General features: G+C 47.0%; 1 protein-coding gene and 1 long non-coding RNA gene across 15 annotated transcripts in view; both read right to left on the bottom strand.

The window, feature by feature from the left end:
- Positions 1–25719, bottom strand: part of DIXDC1 (DIX domain containing 1) — an 87085-nt gene that overhangs the window by 5191 nt on the left and 56175 nt on the right. For 5 of the 14 annotated variants that reach the window (XM_083588603.1, XM_083588606.1, XM_083588605.1 and 2 more), the window contains 14 exons: positions 18216–18328; positions 15583–15734; positions 12684–12773; positions 12538–12591; positions 10893–10943; positions 8227–8331; positions 7235–7288; positions 6820–6912; positions 6646–6717; positions 5924–6010; positions 5618–5779; positions 3498–3564; positions 1376–1484; positions 1076–1184 (listed from right to left, as the gene is read on the bottom strand). In XM_083588603.1, coding sequence (XP_083444729.1) covers positions 1076–1184; positions 1376–1484; positions 3498–3564; positions 5618–5779; positions 5924–6010; positions 6646–6717; positions 6820–6912; positions 7235–7288; positions 8227–8331; positions 10893–10943; positions 12538–12591; positions 12684–12773; positions 15583–15734; positions 18216–18328 — 1318 coding nt within the window. Of the gene's footprint in view, positions 1–1075; positions 1185–1375; positions 1485–3497; positions 3565–5617; positions 5780–5923; positions 6011–6645; positions 6718–6819; positions 6962–7234; positions 7289–8226; positions 8332–10892; positions 10944–12537; positions 12592–12683; positions 12774–15582; positions 15735–18215; positions 18329–21467; positions 21899–25719 lie in introns of those variants that run through there. The other 9 variants (XM_083588608.1, XM_083588610.1, XM_083588609.1 and 6 more) reach the window with 5 other exon arrangements.
- Positions 3577–5606, bottom strand: LOC310750793. The gene is made up of 3 exons (XR_014542280.1): positions 5319–5606; positions 3971–4801; positions 3577–3713 (listed from the first exon to the last, which is right to left on the bottom strand). It is a non-coding gene; the product is annotated as an uncharacterized lncRNA (long non-coding RNA).

Below are 25719 nucleotides of genomic sequence, written 5' to 3'. Positions count from 1 at the left end.
GCCAACCCTGGCCTTTCTGCCCCGGGGCTTCCATGCTACAGGACACAGGCCAAGCATGAGCACACACAGATGAAAAAGAGTGACCACACGATTAGGGATGGAGGAATATGTCAAATTCAGTTTCTCTCAATTTCCCATTTTTCTAACCTTAAATTCAGTTCTCATATCTGCAGCAATTTGAAATTATTTTTTAATCCTCATGCAAATTGGTCAATGGTTTAGGGCAGGTTTCTCCTAATAAAACACATTTTTGTATGGACTTTCCCCCAATATATTTTGCAAGCAATTACAACTAACGTAATGCATTTTTGTAATTTTCACTAATTTGTAGTGACTTTCCCCTAATGCATGCATTTTTTGCACACACTGTTTGGTTGGAAAGCCTCCATCGCAAAATTCAAAGAAGTGCAGATTTCAAAGGATAGCTGTGTTTCAGTTTCTGTATTAGTTCGAGAAGTGTTAATTAAGAAATCTCTCACTGGGATGCAAACAAAATCGAACTTCTCCCCTGTCAGGGAACTGCCATCGGTTCAGGAGGGAGAGAGGAAAAGCCGGATGGATTACAGAGAGCCCCCAAAGATCGTGGAAAGCAGCTCCTCCTTTGCAGGGGAGAGTAATCACGCCTCCAGTGGAGAGGAGCTACAGGGTTCGGAGGAGGCGAGGCATTGCCAGGACACCTTGCCTGGGCAGAGCGGGGAGGGGAGAGGTCCGCCGTTACCCACGCCCTCCTTGCGCAGTAAGGTTTCGCGCCAAGAGGGGAGGCGCACACTGGGCATCAAGAAATTACTTTGCTGGGGGAAGTTTAAGCCCCGCCCACTCACGGATTCTGCCAGTGAATGAGCCAGCCACGGGAGAGTGGCGCTGTGGACAGATAAAGTTTATTTTGCATCAAAAGCAAGGGTTCACAGCTGAGCAGGGAGGTAATTGCCTGCTTGCTCTTGAGCAACCCCTTGGAAACCCAACATCCCCCACCCCCATCCCCACGCACAACCAACTGCCATTTTGCCACTCTCTACAAGTGGGCATGTCACACAATAACTGTGAGTGTAAGTCCTAATGAGGGGCTGTTACATACCTCCTCTTTTACTGTGCCAAATTCTGGATCTAGGGCTTTGAAGTGGTAGCGATGTGTTCCTTCCCGATCAATAGCTGCTTTGAAGTCCCTTAGAGTCACCTCACCTAACCTGCACAGACACAAGAGTAGGAGAGAGGTAGAGCCGGTCTCACTGCCAGCTTGTGGCATGAATGACACAGGGCCCCATGGGTGCAGCGGCTGTTGCAGTGCATGCTGGGAGAAAGAACATCCCCACAAAGGCACAAATTCTGACTTAAGTCCCCCCATGACAGAGACATGATGCAGGGCTGCCAGCCTCACCTCTTTGGTATGTTCACCATGAAAGGTGTGAGGGAGCGATCCGTGAAGTAGAGCACTTTGGTGCAGGCACTGCTGCTCATTGCAGGGGTGCTGTGAGAATGAGGCAGTTCTGCAAAGACAGACGGACTCTGTTAAATTATAGCCCTCCAACTCTAAAAGAGAAGCTAGAGAAGGAAAATGTGAGAGCTCACCTAACATCAAGGGCTAGAGACCCCACCCTGACAGAAATCTCTCTGTTTGTGTACACACACACACACACACACACACTTCACACCTCTACAGAGTTTGTCACTAATAGCATTTAGGGACAACACCAGTGGATTAGACCCCAGACCACACAACACCTCTCCCACAACAGCACCATCCTGCTTGCAGCCTCTGGAGTCACTGGCAATAATCCAGCCAATGATAAAATCAAGAATCCTGTTGTTGTTTTGCAGTCTCAAAGCACAATTCCTGCTATGCCTCCACTGGCCCCGAAACCAACACCACTATGTGGATAAGCAGAGAATTGGCACAGGGAGAAGCTGCAGGCACGCCGGCCTATCAAGGGTTACACAGCACATACGTCTCTCCCTAACTTTTGGAAAAGTCATGCAGGTATACATCCCTCATGCTACATCTATGCTGTAGCACCCAACCAACTGGGTGTGAGAGGAGGGTTTGGGATTCAACAAGCCAATTTGTCCAGGAACATGAGGCAGCTTTATTCCTGTCTGCCACTGCACACAGCTCACAATCTCCAGTATAGGTAGGGGTGAGCATGGATCAGGTACAGATGCCAGCTATGCCTGAACTTCCTGGAAAATGCTCCGGTCTAAAGGCTTGGCTTGTTAACAGCCTGAGAATTCTCATAATGCAAAAACTCTTCTGTTTTATAGATGCGATGCAATGATGGCGGGGAAGGAAATGGTCCACCCAGAATGACATAAGAGATGGATATGAGATGCCCATTTTTTTAAAAATCCAGCTGCAATGACTGGGGAGCAAGGCACCACTGCCAACTGTGACCACTAGATGGCAGAACCTGTTTGCGGTAAGACACTGCAAGGCCTCAGAGAATAAGGTGGTGTTTTCTGCTTGGTGTTAAGAGTAAATATTAATTGGAGTTGTTCATTATTTATGGTGCAGTAGTGTCCAGAGACCGAAGCAGTCTGCTTTGTGCCAACAACTGCACCTTGGCAAGCTCCTAGTTCCAAGTGAAGCTGGTGAAAGGAACAGTCCAAGGCAAGTAGGAGGGTGAGCAGGTCAGGGGTGAGAGTGAGGAGGAGCAAGACCTGCCCAGATTTCCAAAAGCATCCCTGCTAAACAGCCTCTGTTCCAGAGCATCTGGCAGCCCCTCCAGATTTATTCTGCATTTGTCCCAATCTGCTTGCACAAAACTTACACTGAGGTTAGACAAATGAGCATTTCTTCTGATTTGTCTACGGGGCAGTTATATCAGTATTATTATTATTATTATTATTATTATTATTATTATTATTATTATTATATCCCGCCTTTTTGCCCTAATGGGACTCAGTGCAGCTCACAGATAAAAACAAAAATTGCTAAAAACATAGAAAGAGCAATAATTAAAAAACAATTAAACATGAATAAAATTATAACTATATACACATATAAAACCTGTTCAAAGCACACAAATAATTACAATAAAAACAGCACAGCAGCAGCCCTTTTAATAAAGCAGCCAGTTCCCAAAAGCCTGTTGGAACAAGATGCTCTTCACCTGCCAGTGGAAGAACAACAAGGAGGGAGCCAGTCTAGCTTTTTTTAGGGAGGGAGTTCCACAGTCTGGGAGCCACCACCGAGAAGGTTATACCAGTATGTTAATGAACATTCATCAGAATTTGCTTGCAAGGTGTTTACACGCCTTCCAGTTAACCATTTGTCCACCCTACACTTTCCAGAGATATTTCCCCGTCACTTTCCTAACCACAAAAGGTCCATTCTTTTTTGGAAGTGGAGTGCTAGAGCGACAAGAGCGCTTGAATGCACTTGAACGGTGCAAATCTGCTTTTCTGGAATGTAACTGAATCCCTCCCACAAAATACTGACAGTCTAGACCTGAAGCAGGACATTTCCGTCTGGAATGAGAGAGCGGTCTTGGAACTGCACTCACTGGAGTTGGAGGGCCAGGACTCTCGGTACTCGTTCGTGGCGTGGCCGGCAGGTGATTTTCCTTGGATCTAGAGGGAGAAACCAGAAAGAAACTCTGTACATGCTCACAGGCACATTATTATTATTACTATTAAGATTTCAGGACTGAGCCCTGGCATCACAAATAGGTTCTGGAGTTGGGAATCCAAGGACAGAAATGACTTGCAAATTGTCCCCTCTTGTTGTTGAAGAAGAAGAAGAAGAAGAGTTTGGTTTTGATATCCCGCCTTTCACTCCCTTTAAGGAGTCTCAAAGCGGCTAACATTCTCCTTTCCCTTCCTCCCCCACAACAAACACTCTGTAAGGTGAGTGGGGCTGAGAGACTTCAAAGAAGTGTGATTAGCCCAAGGTCACCCAGCAGCTGCAAGTGGAGGAGTGGAGACGCGAACCCGGTTCACCAGATTACGAGTCTACTGCTCTTAACCACTACACCACATTGTTGCTCCTGGAGAGTCTTGAAGAATCTACTTTAAAGCTCTGACAGAAGAGCCTACTTTTACTATTCCAATGCAGGGCAACCATTTACCGGTCCTTGCATTGCTGAGCTGAGCAAACATCACAGATGCTCAGGAGGCTTGAGGGCTTGAGAGGCAAGCCAGGTTTGCCTGCCGAGTAGCAGCTACAAACGCGAGGGGCTCCATCTTAAAGGTCAGCAGAGAGGAAAACAACAGATGGGTTAAACTGATTAAAGGACCATGCGCAAGTGTGCGCACCAATTGGGACAAAGGGAGCATGTGCCACTGTAATGTCAGCAAGAGCCTGCTCAAAAATGACCCCCACCAAGGACAGCATCCAGTGATGTGAGCGACTGAAAAGCCCTACAGCAATGGCAGCACCTGGCAGCCCTTTAGCCGTTTCACAGCTTGTGACGAAGTCGCCCTCAAGGCTTTCTAGAGGAGGAACCTCGAAGGGGAAAGCGGCAAGAGGCCTGTTAAAGGAGGGAGGGCGCAGCAAGCTTGTGAGAGTCAGGAGCAGGAACCAACACTCCCATCTCCTTGGACATATTTGTCTGGTGTAATATAGTCCAGCTGCAACTAAGCCATGAAGCCTGAAATTTACACACCACAAAACCAAGATCAAAGCCAGGACTCCTAAATCCCAGACAAATCCCAGGCAGTGCCTGGAAAAGCATTCGTTTTTGGTGGAGCTAGTGCTTTAGGACAACATGCATCACTACGTCCCCTACCTCAAGAATCCCTCCAGGGTGAATCAGGTGGCTGCAAACTCCCCCTTTGTCACAATGCAAGTCTCAACCCATAACTCTCCCTGTTGCTCCCTGGCCCTTCCTTGGGCACTGACGCTTCCTCCATTTTGAATTTACAGGATGGCTCTAGCTCAGCTCTGAAGCTAAAGCAGCCCTGGCTGTGAAGTAAAGGATTTACAGGTCTGCACCATCCTTTACTGCAAAGTACACTAGGGAAGCCATTCTCCCTTCTCACTAGATGAAGTGATTTTGGAAAATGCAAATAACTACATACATATATCCCTCAGGAAGAGAATGGGCTGCAGAAGGCATTAATTAGGCCACTGAGCTGTAGCAACGGAATTTCCCCCTAAGCAGTCTTGTTACGGCTGGTCCCCCAACTCCCCATGGGCCTGCCCTCTCACCATATTAATTTACAGCATTTTTAACAGTCATGGCTTCCCCCTAAGAATCCTGGGAACTGTAGTTCATTCCTCACAGAGCTTCAATTCCTAGCACCCTGAGAAACTCCAGTTCCCAAGATTCTTAGGGGGAGGCCACATGCTTTAAATGTATGACATGGAACTCCCCTATAGGAACTCTCACACAGTGCTTTTTCTAGGACCCCAGCAAGAGCACATGCCCTGAATTTAGCCTACACCTGCTGGAGCATGCATGGCAGAAGGAGGGGTCATAGCAGAGATGATGATGATAATAATAATAATTTTATTACCCCCTTTTCACTGTAAAGTGTCATGGGCACATGGTCTGCCCATGCAGGGCAAAGGCGCTTACAGAGCAGTGACTCCTCCAGGCCCCATGTGCAGGTAAACCCACAAGCCACAAATGGTGCAGAAAGAGGCAACACCGCCCCAGCATGACCCAGGAGCGCCTCTTACCCTCCTCTCTTGCCTCTTCTGCATCTCCATGCGGTGCAGCCTCTCCATCAGGCTGGAGATGCCCTGCTCCAGGCTGTCGATGGTATGGTGCTGGGGGTCGTGGCCGCTGAAGCTGTTCCGCAAGCTGCGCAGGGCCTCGCGCACCAGCTGCAGGTCGTTGGTCTGTCCAGGAGATCAGGGGAGATCAGGAGGAAGCAAGCCTGGTTCCTCTGAGAGGCTCTGCCCTGCAATAGCCCTGAGCCCTCCCAGCAGGCGGCTTGCAAAGCCTCCATGGAGCCCCAAGAGAAGGAGAAAGAAGTAACTTACCCCTCTGTGTGCTGTAGAAGCAGCTCCTTTTCCTGACGTCTGCAGGAAGCCGTTGCTCTGAGAGCCGTGATTGCTGTAGACTATCACCTGGTTGGCGTGAAAGAAAGAAAAACTTTTGTGGCCACAGGCAAGGAGACAGAGCTAAGAATGGATTACAGACCCAGCCTCATTTGCCACCATACTCTGGGGGTCTTCCAAAGTGAAGGCAGAAGATTTATAGAGGAGCGAAGTCCATTTTTGGAAGCACTTTCATGAAGCGGTTCTGCAAGATTGTAGCAGAAACCAGCTGTACATTGTGTTGATTGGCTGGTGTCCATGCTGTCATCTCCTCCCAAATTCCCAGAGCAGTTTTGCACTTTAGATGATTTTAAAAAAATAATTAAGAATGCTTCAAATGAGTACATGTGATTTTCTTTCTTTTTTTTTAAGCCAGAGAATCCACCTTCATTTTTAGGGGTGGTCTCACAACAGAGCAAGTGTTCAATTTGCTGATATGCACTTCAGTCATTTCAGTTTCAGAGCTAGGTGGTAGCTAAGCTCAATCCTCAACTCTTTTTCTCTTTTCTATTACATCTGTTTCCATCCAGTGATGCTGCTGCTGCTTCCAGTCTAACTGCAGTGTAATCAGAGGTTGTTATTATTATTATTATTATTGTGCTGGAACAGCAAAAAGCCACACTTGCAAAAGGCAAACAATGAAGTTCTGCTGCTGTTTCACACACCTCTTCTGCATCCTTCTTCATACACTGAGCCAACAGAGCTTCTTTGTGCTCCAGCTCTCGCTCCAGCTCCGCCTGCATACAGAAGAAATAGATCAGCAAGCAACACAACCAAGTGGCCTGGGACATGAACGGGGACTGGTGGCGGCAGCAGGGCAGGGGGGGGGGTGCCGGTACCTGGTGATAGCTGGCCTCGGAGAGCTGCCGCAGCATCTCCTCCATCTTGGCCTGGTGCTGGTGCAAGTGCCGATCCTTCTGGCTCAGCTCCTTCTGCAACACAGTGGGAATTGGGGTCATCAGCAGGGGGAGGAGGCTTGCACTGGATGGGAGCAAAGTTGGGGGCAAAGGTCAGCAGAGGCCACGCAGCTGTCGCTACACGGCTTTCTTCGGAGAGGAAAGATCACACTGCACCCTGCACACTGGGCTGCCTGGATAATGGAGAGACTCAGTAGCACAACCCAGCTACAGGTAAGGGAATAGGAGAGAGGCAGAATTATAAGGGCACGTGAGGAGGATTTCCCAGTTACACTGCAGGGGTGACCTGGGCAGTATGTCCCCTCTCAACCCCAGAGAGGCAGGAAGATTTCCTTACTTTGTATTCGGCGAGAAGTCGATTCCGCTCTTCCACTTTCCTCTGTAGATCAGCCTGCATAAGAAACAACTGAGTAGTGAGCTAGGTGTGCTGTTTGTACCCCCTGGCTCTGGAGACCCAGTGCAACACTCCACAAAATGTGCCATCACACACACACACATAGGCCCCTGTTGTTCCCTGGCCCTTCCTTGGGCACTGACGCTTCCTCCATTTTGAATTTACAGGATGGCTCTAGCTCAGCTCTGAAGCTAAAGCAGCCCTGGCTGTGAAGTAAAAGATTTGCAGATCTGCGCCATCCTTTACTGCAAAGTACACTAGGGAAGCCATTCTCCCTTCTCACTAGACGAAGTGATTTTGGAAAATGCAGATAACTACATACATCGATCCCTCAGGAAGAGAATGGGCTGCAGAAGGCATTAATTAGGCCACTGAGCTGTAGCAACGGAATTTCCCCCTAAGCAGTCTTGTTACGGCCGGTTCCCCAACTCCCCATGGGCCTGCCCTCTCACCATATTAATTTACAGCATTTTTAACAGTCACGGTTTCCCCCTAGGAATCCTGGGAACTGTAGTTCATTCCTCACAGAGCTTCAATTCCTAGCACCCTGAGAAACTCCAGTTCCCAGGATTCTTAGGGGGAGGCCACATGCTTTAAATGTATGGCATGGAACTCCCCTACAGGAACACAGGAAGTTGCCTTATGCCTGCACACAATTACCTGTGCACTTATCCCAGTATTGTTTACTCTTGACTTGTTGTGGCTCTCTAGGTTTTGAGGCAGAGGAAGGCCATTCACATCACATGGTTTACACACACACACACACACACACACACACACACACACACTCCTGGAGAGGATAAGGATTCAATCTGGAACCATCTTCAGGCAAAGTGCATGCTCTCCCGCTACAACCCCTCCCACAAGTCCCATGAGCTTCAGTCTCCAGAGAGGAAACCTCACACACAACGCTGCAACACAAAACGGCCACTCACATTTTGGCTATGCAGTTCCTCCTTGTCCATGTTTGCTCTAAGCAGCTCTTGCTTAATCTGAAGAATCAGAGCATCCTGTTGGGCCAACCGCTGCTGCAAGGCATCCTGGGAAAATAAAACACACTCACTTCAGGCTGCCATCCTGGAACATTTGCTCGGAAGCAAGTATAATTGCACTCAAGACTTACTTCTGAGGAACTGTGCTTGAAACTGCACTGTGAAGAACCTACAGACTAAAATATGAAGGGAAAATGAAGGGAGGTGCAGAAGACAAGAGCACAGTGGCTACAGGAAGAGAACTACGCAGGCCAACCCAGGTGAACTGTTTAGACCAAACTCCACGATCTCACCACTGAGCCACACTCCAGCCAGTAGTCAGGATCTCAAAAGGTACATCTGTCCCCAGGGCTGCTCAGGTGGCTAAAGTGAAAAAAATATGGGCAAAAAGATGTGCCTTTGGAGGTTCTTTTGTGTGGCCCAGAGTCAATTCCTACGGCCACCATTCAGCGACCACCTACACAATCCATGAAGGAGAAGCTACCATTGTGTCTTCAAGTGAGCAGAACTATACAACACTCACCTAAGAGTACCCTAGTGCCCACTCAAAGATGTAAACATCTACCAGGGCTGAAAAGTTGAGAACGTAACGTTCAGAGCATCACTATATGAAGTTTCTCAATCCTAATCTCTGTAGCAGAGATAGGGAAGCTGTGACCGCCCCGATATTATCAACGCAACATGTACTGTAGCCTGGTAGGATCTGAACTGCTTTACCAAAATTGCCTTTAATTCAGGCATAGATATTGTTTGAGACACTTGTTTTGAGGGCTGCTAATAAAGATCTCAAAATACTTAAACCATAGCAAGACACAGGTAATTTATCTGCAGTAAAATGAATGTGAAGCATGCATGCAATTTAAAGCCTAATGGCCCAGGGAATACCATGGAATTTGAACCAGGTAAGCTTTGAGAACCACATTGCCCTGCAATCCTGTTGTATCTGCCCAAGCCAGGGTACATTTCCACAACTCTCCCTTCGTGTTTCTCACAGGTTTCTTCCTCCAGCAACATCAGGTGAGGAGGCAGAACTAAAAATACCTCTTGCTCTGGAGCTGATTATCACATGGCTGGGATATAAACAAGCTGAAGGCAGCCAAGCACGGCACATAGATTTGTTGCAGATCCTTCATATGTGTGTTGTACACCTAGGAATGAGTACACTGATCCATGAAGCAACAACCTTCACCTTCAGGAGAAAGATTCGCGCAACCGTTTCCTCAGAGCAAGCACTGACTTTTTAAACTGCCATGCAGTGGGGATGTGACTGTTTTTGACCAATGAGTGTTGACTGCAGAGGCCATTGCTTGGTAGACCCTTTCAAACTGCCTACTTCCACCTGATCCTCAGCACTTTTCAAATGGCAAAGACAGCATTTATTAGGGAATCACTGATTGTTCTTTCAATCCACCCAGAATGACCTGTCTTCAGGTCTGGTAGGTATTTTAGCTCCTTACAGTCAATAATCTAATTTTTAAGTATCAGTTTCACATACTGTCACATATTGTTCTACATCCTGTTTTTGCCAGCATTTGGGGGGGGGTAGGGAATCACAATTTAAAATTTTTAGAGGTCGATGTGACCAGGCCCCTGGGATTTCCCCAGCCTTGCCTATTCAGTTTGTCCTTTGGAAACCGAGTAACAGAGAAGAAGCTGCCTCTAACCCTACAAACTGCTTGCAGAAACCCACATTAACGTCAAGAGTACTTGCAATCAGACACATAAATCAGTTTTTGCACATTCAGCACAAATGCAAATGCTCCTCCTTCACATTTTCTCCAGCTATTCTTCACATTTTAATTTCCCTCTGGACAATCCACCAACTGGGAAATGGCAAGCGTGCTAGGCAGTGGGGGCAGGGGGTATAGAGTGCTACCAAAAAGACACATTCCTTGGGGGAGTCCTGATGGAGAGAGGCATTTAGGCGGGTAACACTTATCTTCCTGGTTGGAGTATCTCCCCCCCTTACCCTGCCATATATCGCAGCGTGAGAGATCTTCAGCTACAAACATCTGTGTACATTTGGATAGGCAGGTGGGGATTAAATGTGTATTACAAAATGTTCAGAAGTCATCTTGTTGGGGTGAAAAACTCACAAGCAGAATTCAAGATTCAACACCTCCAGTTGGTTGCTTTTAAAACTCTGCACTGCTCACAGAGAGAATGAAAGTTGCGAGTCCGTTCCAGACACTGCTAGCAGTTTAGATCAGGGGTCAGCAAAATTTTTTAGCAAGGGGCCAGTCCACTGTCCCTCAGACCTTGTGGGGGGCCAGACTATATTTTGAAAAAAAAATATGAACAAATTCCTATGCCCCACAAATAACCCAGAGATGCATTTTAAATAAAAGCACACATTCTACTCATGTAAACACACGCTGATTCCCGGACCATCCATGGGCTGGATTTAGAAGGCAATTGGGCCGGATTCGGCCCCCGGGCCTTAGCTTGCCCACCCATGGTTTAGATTCTCAGATGTGCAAAAGAAGATTCTTTGAAAAGCAAGCATGACCCAACATTAAGGTTGGGTGAGCCATTTCTGCGCTTCTTCCCCAATCACGCCAAACTGCAACAATAGGCCATAGCCAATGTTTTAAATTTTATTGTCTCACCTTTACCCCTTGCAGGCTTCTTGCTTCTTGCTTGTGCCTCTGCAACTCTTTCTGCAAGTTGAACAAAGTGAGGTTGCAATGACATCCTGATGTCACTGTCTCAAAATCAACCTCTCCCACCTCCCTTCACTGTTCATCCTCCCCCCACCTGAAAATGTTTTAAAGAAACCCTCTTTCATGCTTGAAAATCAAATGGAATTTTGTACAGGACCTGTTTTAATGAGCCTGAAGGAACCAAGAAGAAATCAATGCCTGCATGAACGCCCCCCTGGGCACCGCCTGCTCCCTTAAGGACTCGACATTAAACGGGAAACGGGAAAAACCGACAATCCCTCAAAATCTCTCTTTCGGCCCAGTGCTGAGAATGTAGCTTCCAGTGAGAGTCCTGGGCTCGCTGCCAACTTCTGCATGGGCCCCAGATGAGACAGACATGACAGAATTGCCTTTTCCTGAGCTGCTTTCATCTTGCCAATGAAAGTGTGAATACACTTAGACATGGCTAGAAATCTTAACTAATGCCCCCATTAGTTCTCCAAATATAGCGTAACTTTTCAGCGTTAAGTAGGCTTCAAGAACACCTTGCAGGCTTCTCTTAGTTGCCGAAGAAGGGATGTTGTAACAGGGGAGAAGTAGAGAGGGTGCAGAAATTTGGGCAACCAGAATCACACGATAAAAGGGGAGAATTAACTACAGAAAGCCATGACTGCAGTAAAGCCCAGTGCAGAAGTATAGCCCTCACAGTTCTCCATAGGAAAACCTGAAAACACATGGGGAACTTAAACTTTATGTTAAGAAATTTGTAAAGAGCCCTTGTGGGAAATAATTTCTAGTGCTAGGCATGCTCTTTCACTGCAGCTGGTTCCCACAGTCCAGGCCTGGTTGTTGCCAAGGGATGCGGTTGCCAATGACCAGAACCGAAGTGGTTCAGGATGAGCATGGTCTGTGCAGTTTGTATGGTGTGCTTCCCTCAGTGAATGCAAGGGCATCCTGAGGGAGCGGGGGATATCTGTGTTTCCCCAGGACATGTCCCTTGTTCCTTGTTATGCTTTATAGCCCTTGATCCCACACTTGGGATAGCCCCGCACTGAAAATCTGTAATGGTTTGGATTTGCATGTTAGACCCCCCCCAAAAAAAGAGCCACCGTTTCCCTGCATGTAGCATTCAACTCCTCCTGTGTAAACACAAATGACCCAGTGAGAACTTTTAAAACACAATCAGACGAAAGCTTCCCATCTCACAGACATCCCCAACAGTTAGGTATATATCCTGTACTTGACCATCAGGTCCACTAAGCGGCTTGCAAAATGCAAGTAAATAAGTAAATTCAAACCTCTTGGGCCTCCCCGTCTGAAGCAATTGGTGGGTGATGCCTCCTATATGGCAGAGGCAAGGGCACTCCAAAGTCCAGGAGAACTAGAGCAAAATGCCCGTTTCCAGGTAACTACCCTGTGATGTTCTGTTGGGTCTGTTACTACAAGTAAAAATTCCCCAAACCATCTGAGTAATCTTACAGGTTTATAGAGGAGCAGGTGGTCTTTCAGGCAACCTGGTGCCAAATTGTTTAGGGCTTTATAAGTTAGCTGCAAGACTCAGTAGCTGGTGCCCCAGGAACCTCTCTCTTGCATCCTGTCTGCCTCTTCTTACCTTCAGCTCTTGATTCTCCTCCATGCTCTGATCCAGACGGCTTCGGACTATGATCTGAAGGCAAAGTATTGCATTTATTTACCAGTGCCTGCATAGAGATACTAACACAAAGAAGAGTCTCCGGAGAAAAAGCCTTTCCGACTCACCAGCTGCTCTTCAGGGCAGGCATCTTGTTCGCAAAGGACAAACAGTCTTTCCTGCTCATCCTCAGGTAACGACCCATTGAGCAGCAAGGCCTGGCAAAGCAACAAAGGCAAAGGGAAAGGCTCAATCAGAGACCTCCATGGAAACGCGCCAGAGAGAAATTCAATCTCGTCTGGAAAGGCCCTGTCTGGGATGTGCAACCTTGTCTGTTTCAGCAACTGGTGCCCAACAGCACAAAAACTGGATTCTGTCCTCAGATGACATTAAAAGCGGTATTTGGACACAAGGGAAAGAAAGTGCTGCTTTTGGCAGACCGCTAAGGCCCTTTTGGAGTCAAGCCTTCAAAGTCGTAACAGTATAAACAGCAAGCTTAGTTTCCCAAGAGATATCTATTTTAACTTGAACTTGAGTATGGGTAAGTGCTGTTTTGGCTACCTAAGGATCGACACTCATCTCTGAACTTTGGAAATAGACGGAGGGAGAAAGAGAGACAGACGCAATTCTAGCCCTGTGAATTAAGACTGTAATTATTCCCATTCTGCAGACCTGAGCATGAAAACAACTATAGGAGACAGAAGCTGACAGGAGTTAAGATATGGAAGATGCAAGGCAAGCAGTCTTTACTTTGCAGGCTGGATTTTCGTTTTACTTAGATCCCAGAGAGCACACTGGAAAGCATCACTGCTGTCCAATGGCAGGGACAGTCCAACTGAGATTCGGCAAGGCTAAACTCTGAAGTTGGCAGAATGTGTGTGATAGATAACCAAGGGAGAGGCAACCCTGGCAGAATGCCAACCTCATACACATTTGCATTCCCTATGCCAATAGCTCCCAAAGTTTGCCCAGCAAGATATCCAGTCGAGACCAACCAGGGAGCTGCTACTGTCCTGCTTCCCAAAGAAACATGCTAAGCCCTGGGCCTTCAATCAAACCCTCGTGAACTAGAGGCTTTAAAGGGGAAAATTGACTATTCCGATCCAATTTCCTGGACAGTGGGATCAGCTGCCTCCTTGCTTCTCCTGGGAGACACGATGCCAGGCAGCTGCCGCCCCGAGTACCAGCTGCCTCCCGTTGGCTCCCGGAGCATGAAAAACCAGAGAAGGGAGTGCGTGATCTCAGAGGGTACAGTGGGCAATCGATTTTCAGCAGGGCACCAAGCAGCCCTGCTTGCTTTTTGAGCCTTTTGTGTCTCCCGTTCACTGCCGGCTGCAAATGCACCCTCCTGCCTGCCCTGTTTGATGCTGCCAACACAATGCTGCCTTTGTGCACTCATACATAAACATTTACAATTCAAAACCAGCACAGTTCCCAGAGCAGAAAATGCTGGTGCTTGAGAAAGTACAGAGCCTTTAGCAGAAGGAACAGAGCACTTGACCTCCAAGCAGACCAGCGAGGAGGAGGAGGGTGGGTCACGTAACCAGGGAGGGGTCAGAGGTGGAGGAACAAACCGGTCAGGAAGAAACACTATCTCTCATCATTGAAGCAAGGCTTCTCACAAGGCAAATAAACTCAGTCCCTTAGAAGCCTTAGATGGAAACCTGTATTCTAGCATTTTTATCAACTGTTGATCTGATGAAGGTATTGTCCCCATTTCTCTGTGGTTTTTATTGTGTATTCTTCCCTTTTTTAAAAAAGAAAAAAAGGAGAATAGTGTACTTGGTATGCATTTGTTACCCATAGCCAAGACCTGTTCATTTCAGACCACACTTCTGGTGTGGGGATGTATTTTCCCAGCACTTTGCATCTGGTAGAACACAGTTTGTCCCCCAGATAACACATCCAATCATGATTTGCTATTGCTGTGCAGAATGTAGTTGTGCAACTATTATGGTCATCAAGTGGTGCAGAGAATGACATAAATCCCTCCCCAGCCCTATGCCAGTGCCACTTTGTGAATTTTTTACTTTGCCATGCCCTTGGTGATAATGTGCTTCCTGAGTGCGCTTCCTCAGCACTGAAGCATTCGTTCAACACATTTCATTAGTTAGCATTGAAAGTTTAAAGAGCAGCATGTCTCTCTTGTCTTCCCTGGGCTATCTCAGAATTTCTAGAACTACCAACCTCAGGAATGGCTGCAGCTCCCTTTTTGGAAACTATTTAACGACATTTGTATACCACTTGATTGTAAGAAAACCTCAAAGCGGTTTACAAAAGAAACAAGACATTAAAATTATCAGTTAAAAAAACCCCCAGGTAAAAGCAAATATTTAAAGAACAATTTACTGTATTTTTCGCCCCATAGAGCGCACCGGCCCATAGGGCGCACCTAGGGTTTTTTTTGGGGGGGGGAATAAAGAAAAAAAATTATTTCCCCCCCAGGCGCAGGGCTGGGGCGGGGGAAGCCCGAGCTTCCCCTGACCCCTGACCCCAGCCCCCAGAACAGGCTGCTATCCGCAAGCCTAGGGAGCCCGGCGGGAAGTCGCTCCGGGCTCCCAAGGGTTGCCGAGAGCTTCCTGAAGCCTGCATTCGCCCCATAGGACGCACACACATTTCCCCTTCATTTTTGGAGGGGGAAAAGTGCATCCTATAGGGCGAAAAATACGGTAACTCATCAAAAAGCTAAAAACATCTCGGTTTCTATATGTCAGGATAGGCTTACCTAAACAAAAATGTTTTAAGCAGTTGCCAAGAAAGTGTCTGCCTTATGTCAATAGGCAGGGAGTTCCAAAGTGTGGGTACTACACCATTGCTTTATTACAAGAGGAGGGGACAAGTATTACATGGCACATGTAACAGTGCCACTTCCGCAGATCCAAGTGGTTGAGTGGGCAAATATGGGGCAAGGAGCTGAACCAACAGCCTCTGACTCCCACAGCCGTGCCTCAAATTACATACATCAACTTACAAGTGGCCGCCAGAAGCAAATGGGCTAAATGCAGACAGAGGAAGCAGAACAGATACCTGCAGTCCTGAAATCATCTTCTTTGCTTCTTCCATCTCCTTTTCCAAGTGATCTTGCTGCTCCAGGAGCTGCTCCTCCCATGCAGTCTCCAAGCCTGTGGCAGGACACCTGGCCTGCTGCAACTCTACGGGAAAAGGAGAGCACGTCTCTTCTGCAAGCAAAACAATGTGCTGGTTGGACAACTCTGGGTGGCCAAAATCAGTTTCCTCTGCACTTCAGAAGGGGGACAACAGTATAGCACATGCCTCCGGGTAATTTGTACACTTCCACGACTTCCTGCCATTAACAACAGGATGCTATGTCCTTAGGTGAAAATTCATCTTGGCAGAATCCTCGCAAGAGGACACACTGTGCTAATCGGAACTAACGTCTTGCTCTAGTTGCTGCATTTGGGAAACTGTAAGGCAGGCACACAGGCCACATTCACACTAACAGTCTCTCTGCCCCCACTGCCAGGCAGTGCGCCAATTTGCACCAGGCCCAACAGCAATGCTACTGTTTTTCAGGAGGACAGCTTTCAAGTCACTCCTGTCTCAAAATCTGTAATGCCACGTTGGTTCCCGCGTTTGTACAGCATCCTACCTGCCATCTTTTCCCTAGTCTGTCTTTCTCTCTGCCCATCTAATGCAGACTATAAACACCCTGGGCAAGGGACCTAATCCCTTCCTTCCACATTATTTAGAGATAGGCAGAGCTCCCCCACTAGCAGAGGCTGACAGATCTGGACAGGGTTGGGCAGAGAGAGACACCTTAGTTTTATCCAACCTTCCTTCAGCACAGTAGACTTTTCTGTTGCTTTGTCCTGCTAGGATCCTATGCATAGTGACTTGGAAATTAGGGCTACTGAACTCGGGGAGCTTTACTTCCGAATGAGCATGCACAGGACTGCATTTCAGGAGTGGCAATTGTCATCTCAGAAGTTGCCTTGTTCAAATCTCAATACAGCTATGAACTCTTTAGATGGGTCTCTGGCAAAATACTATTTCTCAACCTCAAGCCAGCCACCCCCAACTGAAAAATGCTCACTTACAGAGCTATTGTAAAGGGTGGCAGAGATAAAGTTGTGGAATGCTTTGAACACTCACTAAAACATTAGAAAAATGCTACATGTTGTATTTGTTGTTATTATTATTTAAAAAGCAAGTACTACCCAATACTTTTTAAAGAGTCACTCCAAATGACTGAGGGGAAGTACCAACCCCCATTTTCCCAGGCTCTGTTCCAGCTTCTGCGATTATGAATTCAGACTTAGTCAGATGGGGGATTTCAGGCTTTTGTTTTGAGGATCCCACCCACCCACTGCTTTCCTGGAGTTAAGGACAAAGCATCCTTCCCTGTACTGTGAATGATAAAAAGGACTTCTCTGGGACTCGCCCCCTCCACATACTTTCATAGCTTTAAGCGAGTCCCCCCCAAGACCACTACAAATGTGTCCCAGTCACATCATAGGTTTGAAAATTAAGCTCAAACAGGACTTTGCCTCAAATCCTATCATCTGCATGGACTATGGAGCCCTTGCTGCAGTTTTTCATTCCCATCCTTGTTCTGGGGATCCCATAATCAGGGAGGGAAACTGCACTGTTTTTATCTGTGCCAGCTGAGACTTAGGCTGTTTCTAAGGGGATGTCAAGGATGCTTTGAAACCCGGAATGCATTCCTTTGGAATGTTGTTTTTGTACAGAAAGCAGGTGACATACATTTTAGAAATCAAAATGCATGATCTAAACAATATGGATCATTCAGATTACAAACCTAATTACAAACTGCCGTTATCGTGTGGTGGTTAGAGTGACCAACTAGAACCAGGAAGACCTAGCCCCACATCCCCACTTGGCTGTGAAATTCACCGAGTGAATGTGTGCTAGTCAGTCTCTCTCAGCCTAGACCTACTTCGCAGGGTAGTTGTGCAGACAGAGAAAGGAGAACAGAATCTTTTGTGCTGCCCTCAGTTTGTTGGAGGAAGAGCAGGTTAAAAATCAGCCAACTGATTAAAACCAGCATGAAAGACCACGAGGGTGTGGAAACAGCCCAAACCAATTTTCGCCGAAAAAGAGCAAGGACCATCTTCATATTTCAGAGGCAAACCCCAGGGTGTTCCACAGCGAGTCATGGGCCCCTGGCTTTAAAACATCCTGGCTTTACACTTAACAAAACACCATGTGGAAAGCTGCCCTCAGAAATGCTGGACTGCTGTTTAAGAACCAGTGGCTCACCTGGCTAAGGCCAGTTTACCTCTAAGTGTGTCACTGTCGGGGGCAGTATGCCTCTGAATACCTATTGCTGCGATCCACAGGTTGAGAGAGTGCTGTTCTGCTTGTGGGCTCCACATAACAGGCATCATCCTGTTGGACACTGTGAGAACAGAGTGCTGGACTAGACGAGTCCTTGGCCTGAGACAGTGAGCTTTCCTTCTGCCCCTATCGTGCTTGCTATCTGCAGTTTTAATTAATCAGAGTTACCTTTCCAGTACATTAAAGGTGTTATAATCGCTTAATCTAGCCAAATTATAAATTAACCACTGCAGCCCTAACCATGACGCAGAACCAAAGTAAAATCTCAGAGGAAGGCTGTGGCAGCCCAAGTAGTGGACATGTACCTCTCAATTTACCTGGTCAGTTGTTTGTTCCCCTACCTGTTCTGGTATCTGCTTCCTCTTCACGAACAATGTCAAATCCAGCCTTCTCCTCTGAGTGTGTTATACTGGACTCGCTCCTTGCACTGTTCACAGGGCTGGGCGATGCGAGGCTGCAAGGGGAGGGGAAGGCAAGCATTCTTTTCATTACAAATTCTTATTATTCCATCAACTTTCTATGTGAAATAAAGTTAGCATGCAAAGTTTGATTACAGCAAATACTGCCCACATCTTGAGAGCAGCGATGGAGTGTAAGGGAGGGAGTGGATTACAGCAAATACATCAGACAGAAATAGGGCGAGAAGGTAAGGTTGATAGAGCTCTGAAGAAGCAGCAGCCCTACCCCACCCATGTATTCGTTGCCCCACCCCATCCATGTCCTAATAAGTGCAGCACTGCTGCCGGGAGGCTGTCACTACCTCCACCCACCTCACAAGCCACCCCTGGTTGACAAGTTAATCAGAGGGGACATTGTACCTGTGAACTGGGGCTGGTAAAAAACAACAACTCATTGGACAGACTTTCAGTAATTAAAAATGGGGCATAATCCATTGGTAAGTTATCCTGCGCAAGCCCCACGGAAATGAACTGGATGTGTGCAAGAGTACAGAAAAACTCCCCAAGGGAATACACTCCATGAGTTCGATCTCGTATCTCTCTCCCGTTTTGCCCCCCTAAATGGCACCTGAATCTGATATCTGACATTGTTATTTCACTCTTGCCCGATTAGGAGGCCACGCTTCTGCTGCCAAGCCCATTCCTCACCCTGATCTGGATGCTGACGGCTAAACAAAGTGATACTGGGAGAGTTTCTTTTTCTAGCATACATGAGAAGAGTTCAGAAGGGCTACCACATACCCCCAGAAGTCAATGTGTTTATTCTACACTTACACATCAGGAATTCTGCTTACAAGGGTGGTGGCCATTGCGGTCCTCCATATGTTAATGAAGTACAATTCCCATCAGCAATGACCACTAGCCCTGCTGGCTGCTGGGAGTTGCGAGTTCAATAACACCCGGAGGACAATAGGCTCCCCATTCCTGGCTTACAAACACTGCTTGGGGCAACTTCTGCCCTTAGAAGTTAGAAGTTACAAACAAAGGCTACCCACAGGATCCAGTATCTCATTTGGTCCTTGCTTTTAAGGGCCTTGTGCAACTAAAGCCTAAAGTCAAATAGATTATTTTTAGCAAATTGTGAACTCCCATGAGGATAAAGATACCAACTTATGATCTGGCTTTAAATGCCTGAACTCAGCTTTTTTTCTTTCTTTTTTAACCCCAGTCCTCTCAGCTGCTTATTCTGCTCCAACCACTCAAACTTTCTTCCCTGTGCCCCCACCCCAAATTCTTCTCACATCCATCGCCCAGACAACAGAGAAAGGCATCTGAAACTCACTGACCCATTTAACATGTCCCTAAAGAATTTCTCCTTGCAAGTGTGAGCCAGAGTTAATGTATCATTTTCCCAGAGACAGGAAACAAAAGGTAGAGCATACAAAAGAAAAAGTGGGGGGAAAGAGTGAAGAAAACAGAATGGATTAAAAACAAAAATAGAAGACGCCTCCCCAGCCAGCCTGCTTTCCAGATATTCTCAGTACTTTTGAGTTGGATCCCACACCTAGAAAGATACACCTAGGAGGCACACACAGCAGAGTAATAATATCAAAGCATCTCATAAACCCTGACGTGTTCTTAGCATGTTCGTTTTTAACTCACGGGGCAAGAGCAAGGCTTCTCCAAGCTCCTGAGTAATGTAGTTCAAAAATCAAAGTCCCTCCACTAAATCTACTGCAGCTTGGCTGCATTCAAGATCTTAAGACACAGGTTGCCATACTACTAGCCCAACCCCAGAGCTGCAGGCAGGCGGGAACACAAAACGTAAAAGTTGTGTGTTTTGTATATCAACCCCCAAGGAATCAGTGACTTGGGCTACACTGTACCAATGTGGACTAAGGGGCTTCACTCAGCACAGCTGTCAATCCAGTCCTTAGGGATCAGCTGGAAGAGCACAACTGACACACGCGTGGATTCTCCCTGACCATGGAAGCACCTTTAGGGACCTCCATGCATAGGAGCAGTATATCACAGAAGAAAAGAAACTAGGCAGGGACATCAGCATTGGAGGACTACTGTTGGAAACAATGCTGGAGGGAGATGGACTGTTGTCCGATGCTTTAAGATATCTGAAAGTTCTCTATAGCTCTCATTCTGCGGGATCAACATGGCAATTACTCTCTAGTGACAGAAGTCACACAGGCAGTAGGACTGCCAACTTCTCCTCTTCTTTTTGCAGACATCGCTATTCTGCCTTCGTTAAGACCTGCAGAAATGAAGCCATTTTCCTCATCACTTTATCACCATGCCAGTACTGTATTAGCTTCACCAGTTAAATGTCTGTATAACACAAAGGCATAGGAGCAGGGCCAGTTAAGAAGGTTGCAACCCAGCAGGACAGCCCAGTGTAGGCAAAGCAAGATGAAGGGAAAATGCATATGGGAGATGGTGGTACTAAGCAGACATTGCTCACTGGGATGAGGGCAGCTGGGCATCCACAGAAATGCCCACTCCGTTCAGAAGGGTATCAAACATTACACCCACCCCTAAAGCACCTTTTGGGGAAGCACACACAAGAAAACGCTCAACCATGCTTTAAAATGCAACTACAGAAGGATTTTAATAATCACCTTACAGATGTAGCTCAGTTTAATGGCAGTTTCACATGCAAGATAACAGCTCCATTTTACAGTTCTTTGGCCCATGATCTACCAGTGACTGCCATCAGGCCACTTCCAAAATAAATAAAGTTACCAAGTCAAAGAGTGCACCTGAAACCCAAAACATGAGTCGCAGGTCATCTCCATCATGCATCCTACTAGTTAAGTGTTTGGGTGGGGGTTAAGGAAACTCAGAGTCTTGCTATCAATTCCCAGGAGAATTGTGCATTTTAAGCTGTCAGTTTTCAGATTTTATTTTAAAAATTCCAATTCAACATTCAACATCAGCAACACATAGAAATTAGGTCTGGGGAACTGAATCTATTTCTGCAGGATTTATGGTGCAGGAAAATTATTTATATGCATCATTCCTTCCAGGACTGCCTGGTCCCTTACCTAAAAAAAGGTTGCCCACATAAGCGTCTAACAAGGGACCACTGAACGGTCTTAGCAACCAAGCCCACATCCCCTGACCGTTTCCACAACCAACCTGCCCCCCTCTTTTAAATGACAACAGCCGCTGCCACTGGCTCACCATTTGACCTGCTTCCCTCCCATGATCCCCCCTTGACCTCTGGCCTCACAGAGCCAATCTCCTAGGGAGCCTCGGTCTTCCACAAGTCCCAGCCACGGGCATGCCTCGTTCCTTCACGTGCTCAGAATTTCTGCGCCAAGGATGTCGGCTCCTGTCAAACTAGCAGAGAAATGTTTGCCAGGCGGACTCCCTCGCACGAGCCAAGAAATTCACAGCAGGAAGAAGGGGGGAAATTAAAAGAGCAGCTCCGGTTCTTTGGCAGGAACAGGTCGGTGATAAATCTGCAGCCTACGAGCATGGCTCAGGGAGGAGGAGGCTGGACGCTCGGCAGCCGCGGTTTTCGGCTTGGCTCGGTCGCCTGTTGGGTTGTTGTTTGTTTTGCACTGTTGCATTTTGGTCTGACGTATGCCCAAAATCTTTTCAACAGCAAGGATCTCGGTCTGAATGGCAAGTCCTGCTTTTCATCCCATTCTAATCAGTCCAGCTCTCCAACAGCCGCCAGAGAGACTCCAAGCCAAGCCACAGAAACCACTTCTCCAGCCTCGGATCCTATCTCTGTAGCACAGTAGGTAGCTGTCCCCCAGTCCTCTGTGCCTGTTATGTCTGTGTGCGCAGGCGAGTGTCTATGAGTGCGTTGCTTCTTCCTTCGCTCTCTGCAGCTCCGTCTCTCTCCTGCTGTCACCAGGGCTGTGCGAGGCAGAAACCTATTCTCTAAGATGTCTAAGCACAGGGTGGAGAAGAGGGATGGTCGAGGGGAGGGGAGGGGCTGGGAGTGGAAGAGGGAGGGAAGGAAGACGTGCTTCATGGCCTGGGAAAAAAACAGCATGATTTGGGCAATTCCTGTCTGAAGCATGTCTGGTGCCTTTCCATAGCAGTACACTGCTTTTCCTCTCCAGAAACTGTGGCACTAAGAGTCTCTGTCTCTCTCTCTCTCTCTCTCTCTCTCTCTCTCGCTCTCTCGCTCTGTGTGTGTGTTTGTGTGTGTGTGTCTGTGTGTGTGTGTGTGTATGTGTTGATGAGGATCCAAAGGAAATTGTCTCTGGCTATGCCACAGTCAGGAGGATGGGCATAGGAAGCAAAGATTGTCTATCTATACACTAAAAAAAACCAACCCAATAGATTTCAGACACTAATAAAATGGTGGCATGTCTTTTCCGGGCAGATTTGACAAACTGCCTCCCTGATGTTGATCTCTTTCTTTTGGGGGGATGGGGAAAGAGCCTTGAAATTTCCATTTGGCAACCAGGATGCACAAGGCAGCTCTATTGGCGAGCCTCTCTTTTTATTTAAAACTGCAACATGCACCAAGTATAAATACAGCAGGGTGATATCAAAACAGCAAAGGAATTGTAGACAGACACCCACACCCTGCCACGGAGTTACCACTAAGTATTCCACAACCATCAGAGGGGCCAGTGACGAAACCAAGATGCCCTGTTCATGTTCCACAGCTGGGAAAAGCAAAACACAGAGCCAGGGAGAAAGAAAACAACTTGGGTCTGGCAGTCACACTCTGTTCCTCAGTTACTATTGGCAACAGCTACCATTGCTATATACAAAGATCTCACAGAAAAGAAGGATGGCAATGAAAATGCACTTCATACTCTATCCAAAAGAGGCCAGCTACATCAAGGTAACCCTAAGCACCCAAAATACCGTAGTAAGAGCCACTTGTATTCAAACTTTTGGTGAGGATGGTAGAGAGATGGTTACAGCCACAATGCTCTAATTGATATACATATCAATATAATGGTCATGCAGAGACCCCAATGAAGTCTGCCTCAGTAAAAGCACATTGTCAACCATCCTGAGCCCTCAAAGCAGGGATGCTGGAGGAAAATCCAGTGTGCTCTGCACAAAATCACACCTCAGAGCAGATGCAGGAGTTACATCAAAACCCCTTCATACTCCTCTCCTAGTGTTAGTGCATAGGCATGAATTATTTTACATGTGCATTTTTGCAGGAGTGCTGCATTTTATTCAACAGAGGGGTGCACAAGAAGAAGACAGGTGAAAGAGTGCATTCTTCTGCTCTGAGAGCAAACTTTAAAGCAGAAGAATTTGCCATTCTTCAAACAGACATAGAGAGCTGCTTGGCAATCATGAAAATGTTATCTCCACTCAAGGCAAAAACTGTACACCAAGTCAGACCACTGGTCCACCTACACTGGTTCTGAAGGGGAAAAAATGAATGCCAGGGGCTCCAAAAAGGTATCTCTAAATTGAGCAAATGGGCATCTAAATGGCAAATGTAAGCCAGTGTAAAGTGACAAAAAATACTAACTTCCATATAAAGTAATGGGACTTGAATCGGTGGTGCGTGGTGACTGACGACGAAAAAATCTTGGGGTCATAGTGGATAGCTCTAAGAAGATGCTGACCCAGTGTGTGGCAGCTGTGAAAAAGGCAATTCAATGCTAAGGAACATTAGGAAAAGGACTGGAAATAAAACTGCAAATATCATAGCAGTGTTATACAAATCTATGGCGCAAGCACACTCTGAATACTGTGGACAGCTGTGGTCACTACTCCCGAAAAGCATACAGCAGAGCCAGAAAGGGTTCAGAAGAAATGCAACCCATATGATCCTGGGGCAAAAACAACTCCATTACGAGGAAGGGTCACAATGTTTGGGGGGTTTTAGATTAGAAAAAACGGCAAGGAGGGGACATGATCGAGATCTATAAAGTTCTGCATGGTGTGGAAAAAGCATGCAGAGAGAAGTTTTTCTCCTGTGCTCATAATACTGTAAGTTGGGGGCATCCTATGAAAGCTGAATGTTGGAAGATTCACTCCTAGAAGAGGCAGTGATGGCTGCCAGCTTGGATGGCTTTAAAAGAGGATTGATGGAGAATAAGGCTCTCAATGGCTACTAATCATGACGGCCATGGTCTACCTCCACAGCAGAAGGCAGAATGCTTCTGAATACCAGTTGCTGGAAGCCACAGTACTGTTGTGCTCACATCCTGTCTGCAGGCTTCCATAGACATCTGGTTGACCATAGGATACTGAACTAAATGGGAAACTAGCCAGATTCAGCAGGCTCTCCTTATGTTCTCCTGCGCTATGGTTCATTATAATTGTATAAACCAGGATTCACAATGCCTAAATTGTACCCACAGTATCATGCTTCTGAATACTAGTTGCTGGGGCTCATGAGAACAAGAGAGCTGGTATTCTTATATCTGGTTTGAGGGCTTCCCAGCGGCATCTGATTGGCCACTATGGGAACCAGGATGCTGGACCAGGTGGGCCCTTGCTCTAACCCAGCAGGGCTCTTCTGATGTCCTATTAGCTCTTCGAAGTTTCAGAAACTTTTTCCAGATCAGCTACCCAGAGCTCCTTTTTAACTAGAGATGCTGAGGACTTTATGAAAGATCCCTCCCCTGTCAGGGGCGGTGTGTCCTTTATGTCTCATGATAATCCTGAAAAATTACGACCCACTAACATAGATTAGAAGCCCAACTTCACCTAGACACATTTGAAAGGTCAGGAGAGAAATATCCACCCTTTTGCCACCTTCACAGAGAATACCACAGGGTGGTTAAAGAAGCATGTTAAGTTAAGGACTTCCGGTTCCGGTCGCGGACGGCGAGGAAGCGCGGAAAGCCACGTAAAGGCTTTCTGAGTAATTCGGAGATTTTGGGGCGTCGCAAGGGCACTGCGCCCCCCAAAAAATAAAAGTCCAGGGGGGGAACCCCTGGAGGAAGGTTTCCCGGCAGCGTGGAGCGGCGTTTTTGCCTCTGTGGCTCACTCTCCCTGGTGAAGAGCGAGTTCAGGGCGGGGCCGCAAGCGCAACAGGGGAAAGTCCCGTCTCCGAGTTACGATGCCTCAGGCTTCCACCGAGAAAGGCGACGAACCTTCATAGGCTTAAAATGGACACCCCGTCGTGTTTGGACTTAAGACAATACTGAAGTTAAGGGTTACAGATGGGTGAGTCCTGGTTGGTACAGTCTTTTTATGTACGGATCCCACCCGGCGGAGAGCGAAAATGGCGCAGGTCTTAGAATCACAGGCAGCGAGTGAAGGGGAGTAATTACTACTGGCCGAGCTGTGTAAGCACGGAGCGAGGAGGGATATCTTTTCCAACAAGATTTAACGAACCTTTATTTATGGAACGTTATAAAACTGCGTGCCTCAGTTGAGCTTCTAAGGTTTGAGATTCAGCGCGGATTTATTGGTGGATTTAGGTCTGGGACTATGTTTGGACTCTGATTTTTGAGACTTTGATTTGAGGTTATTGTTAAAGGTC

The sequence above is a fragment of the Podarcis filfolensis genome (assembly GCF_964270895.1).
Source record: "Podarcis filfolensis genome assembly, chromosome: 15".
NCBI lineage: Eukaryota > Metazoa > Chordata > Lepidosauria > Squamata > Lacertidae > Podarcis > Podarcis filfolensis.
The sequence above is the reverse complement of the archived record's forward strand: the minus strand, read 5'-3'. Positions and strand labels throughout refer to the sequence as shown.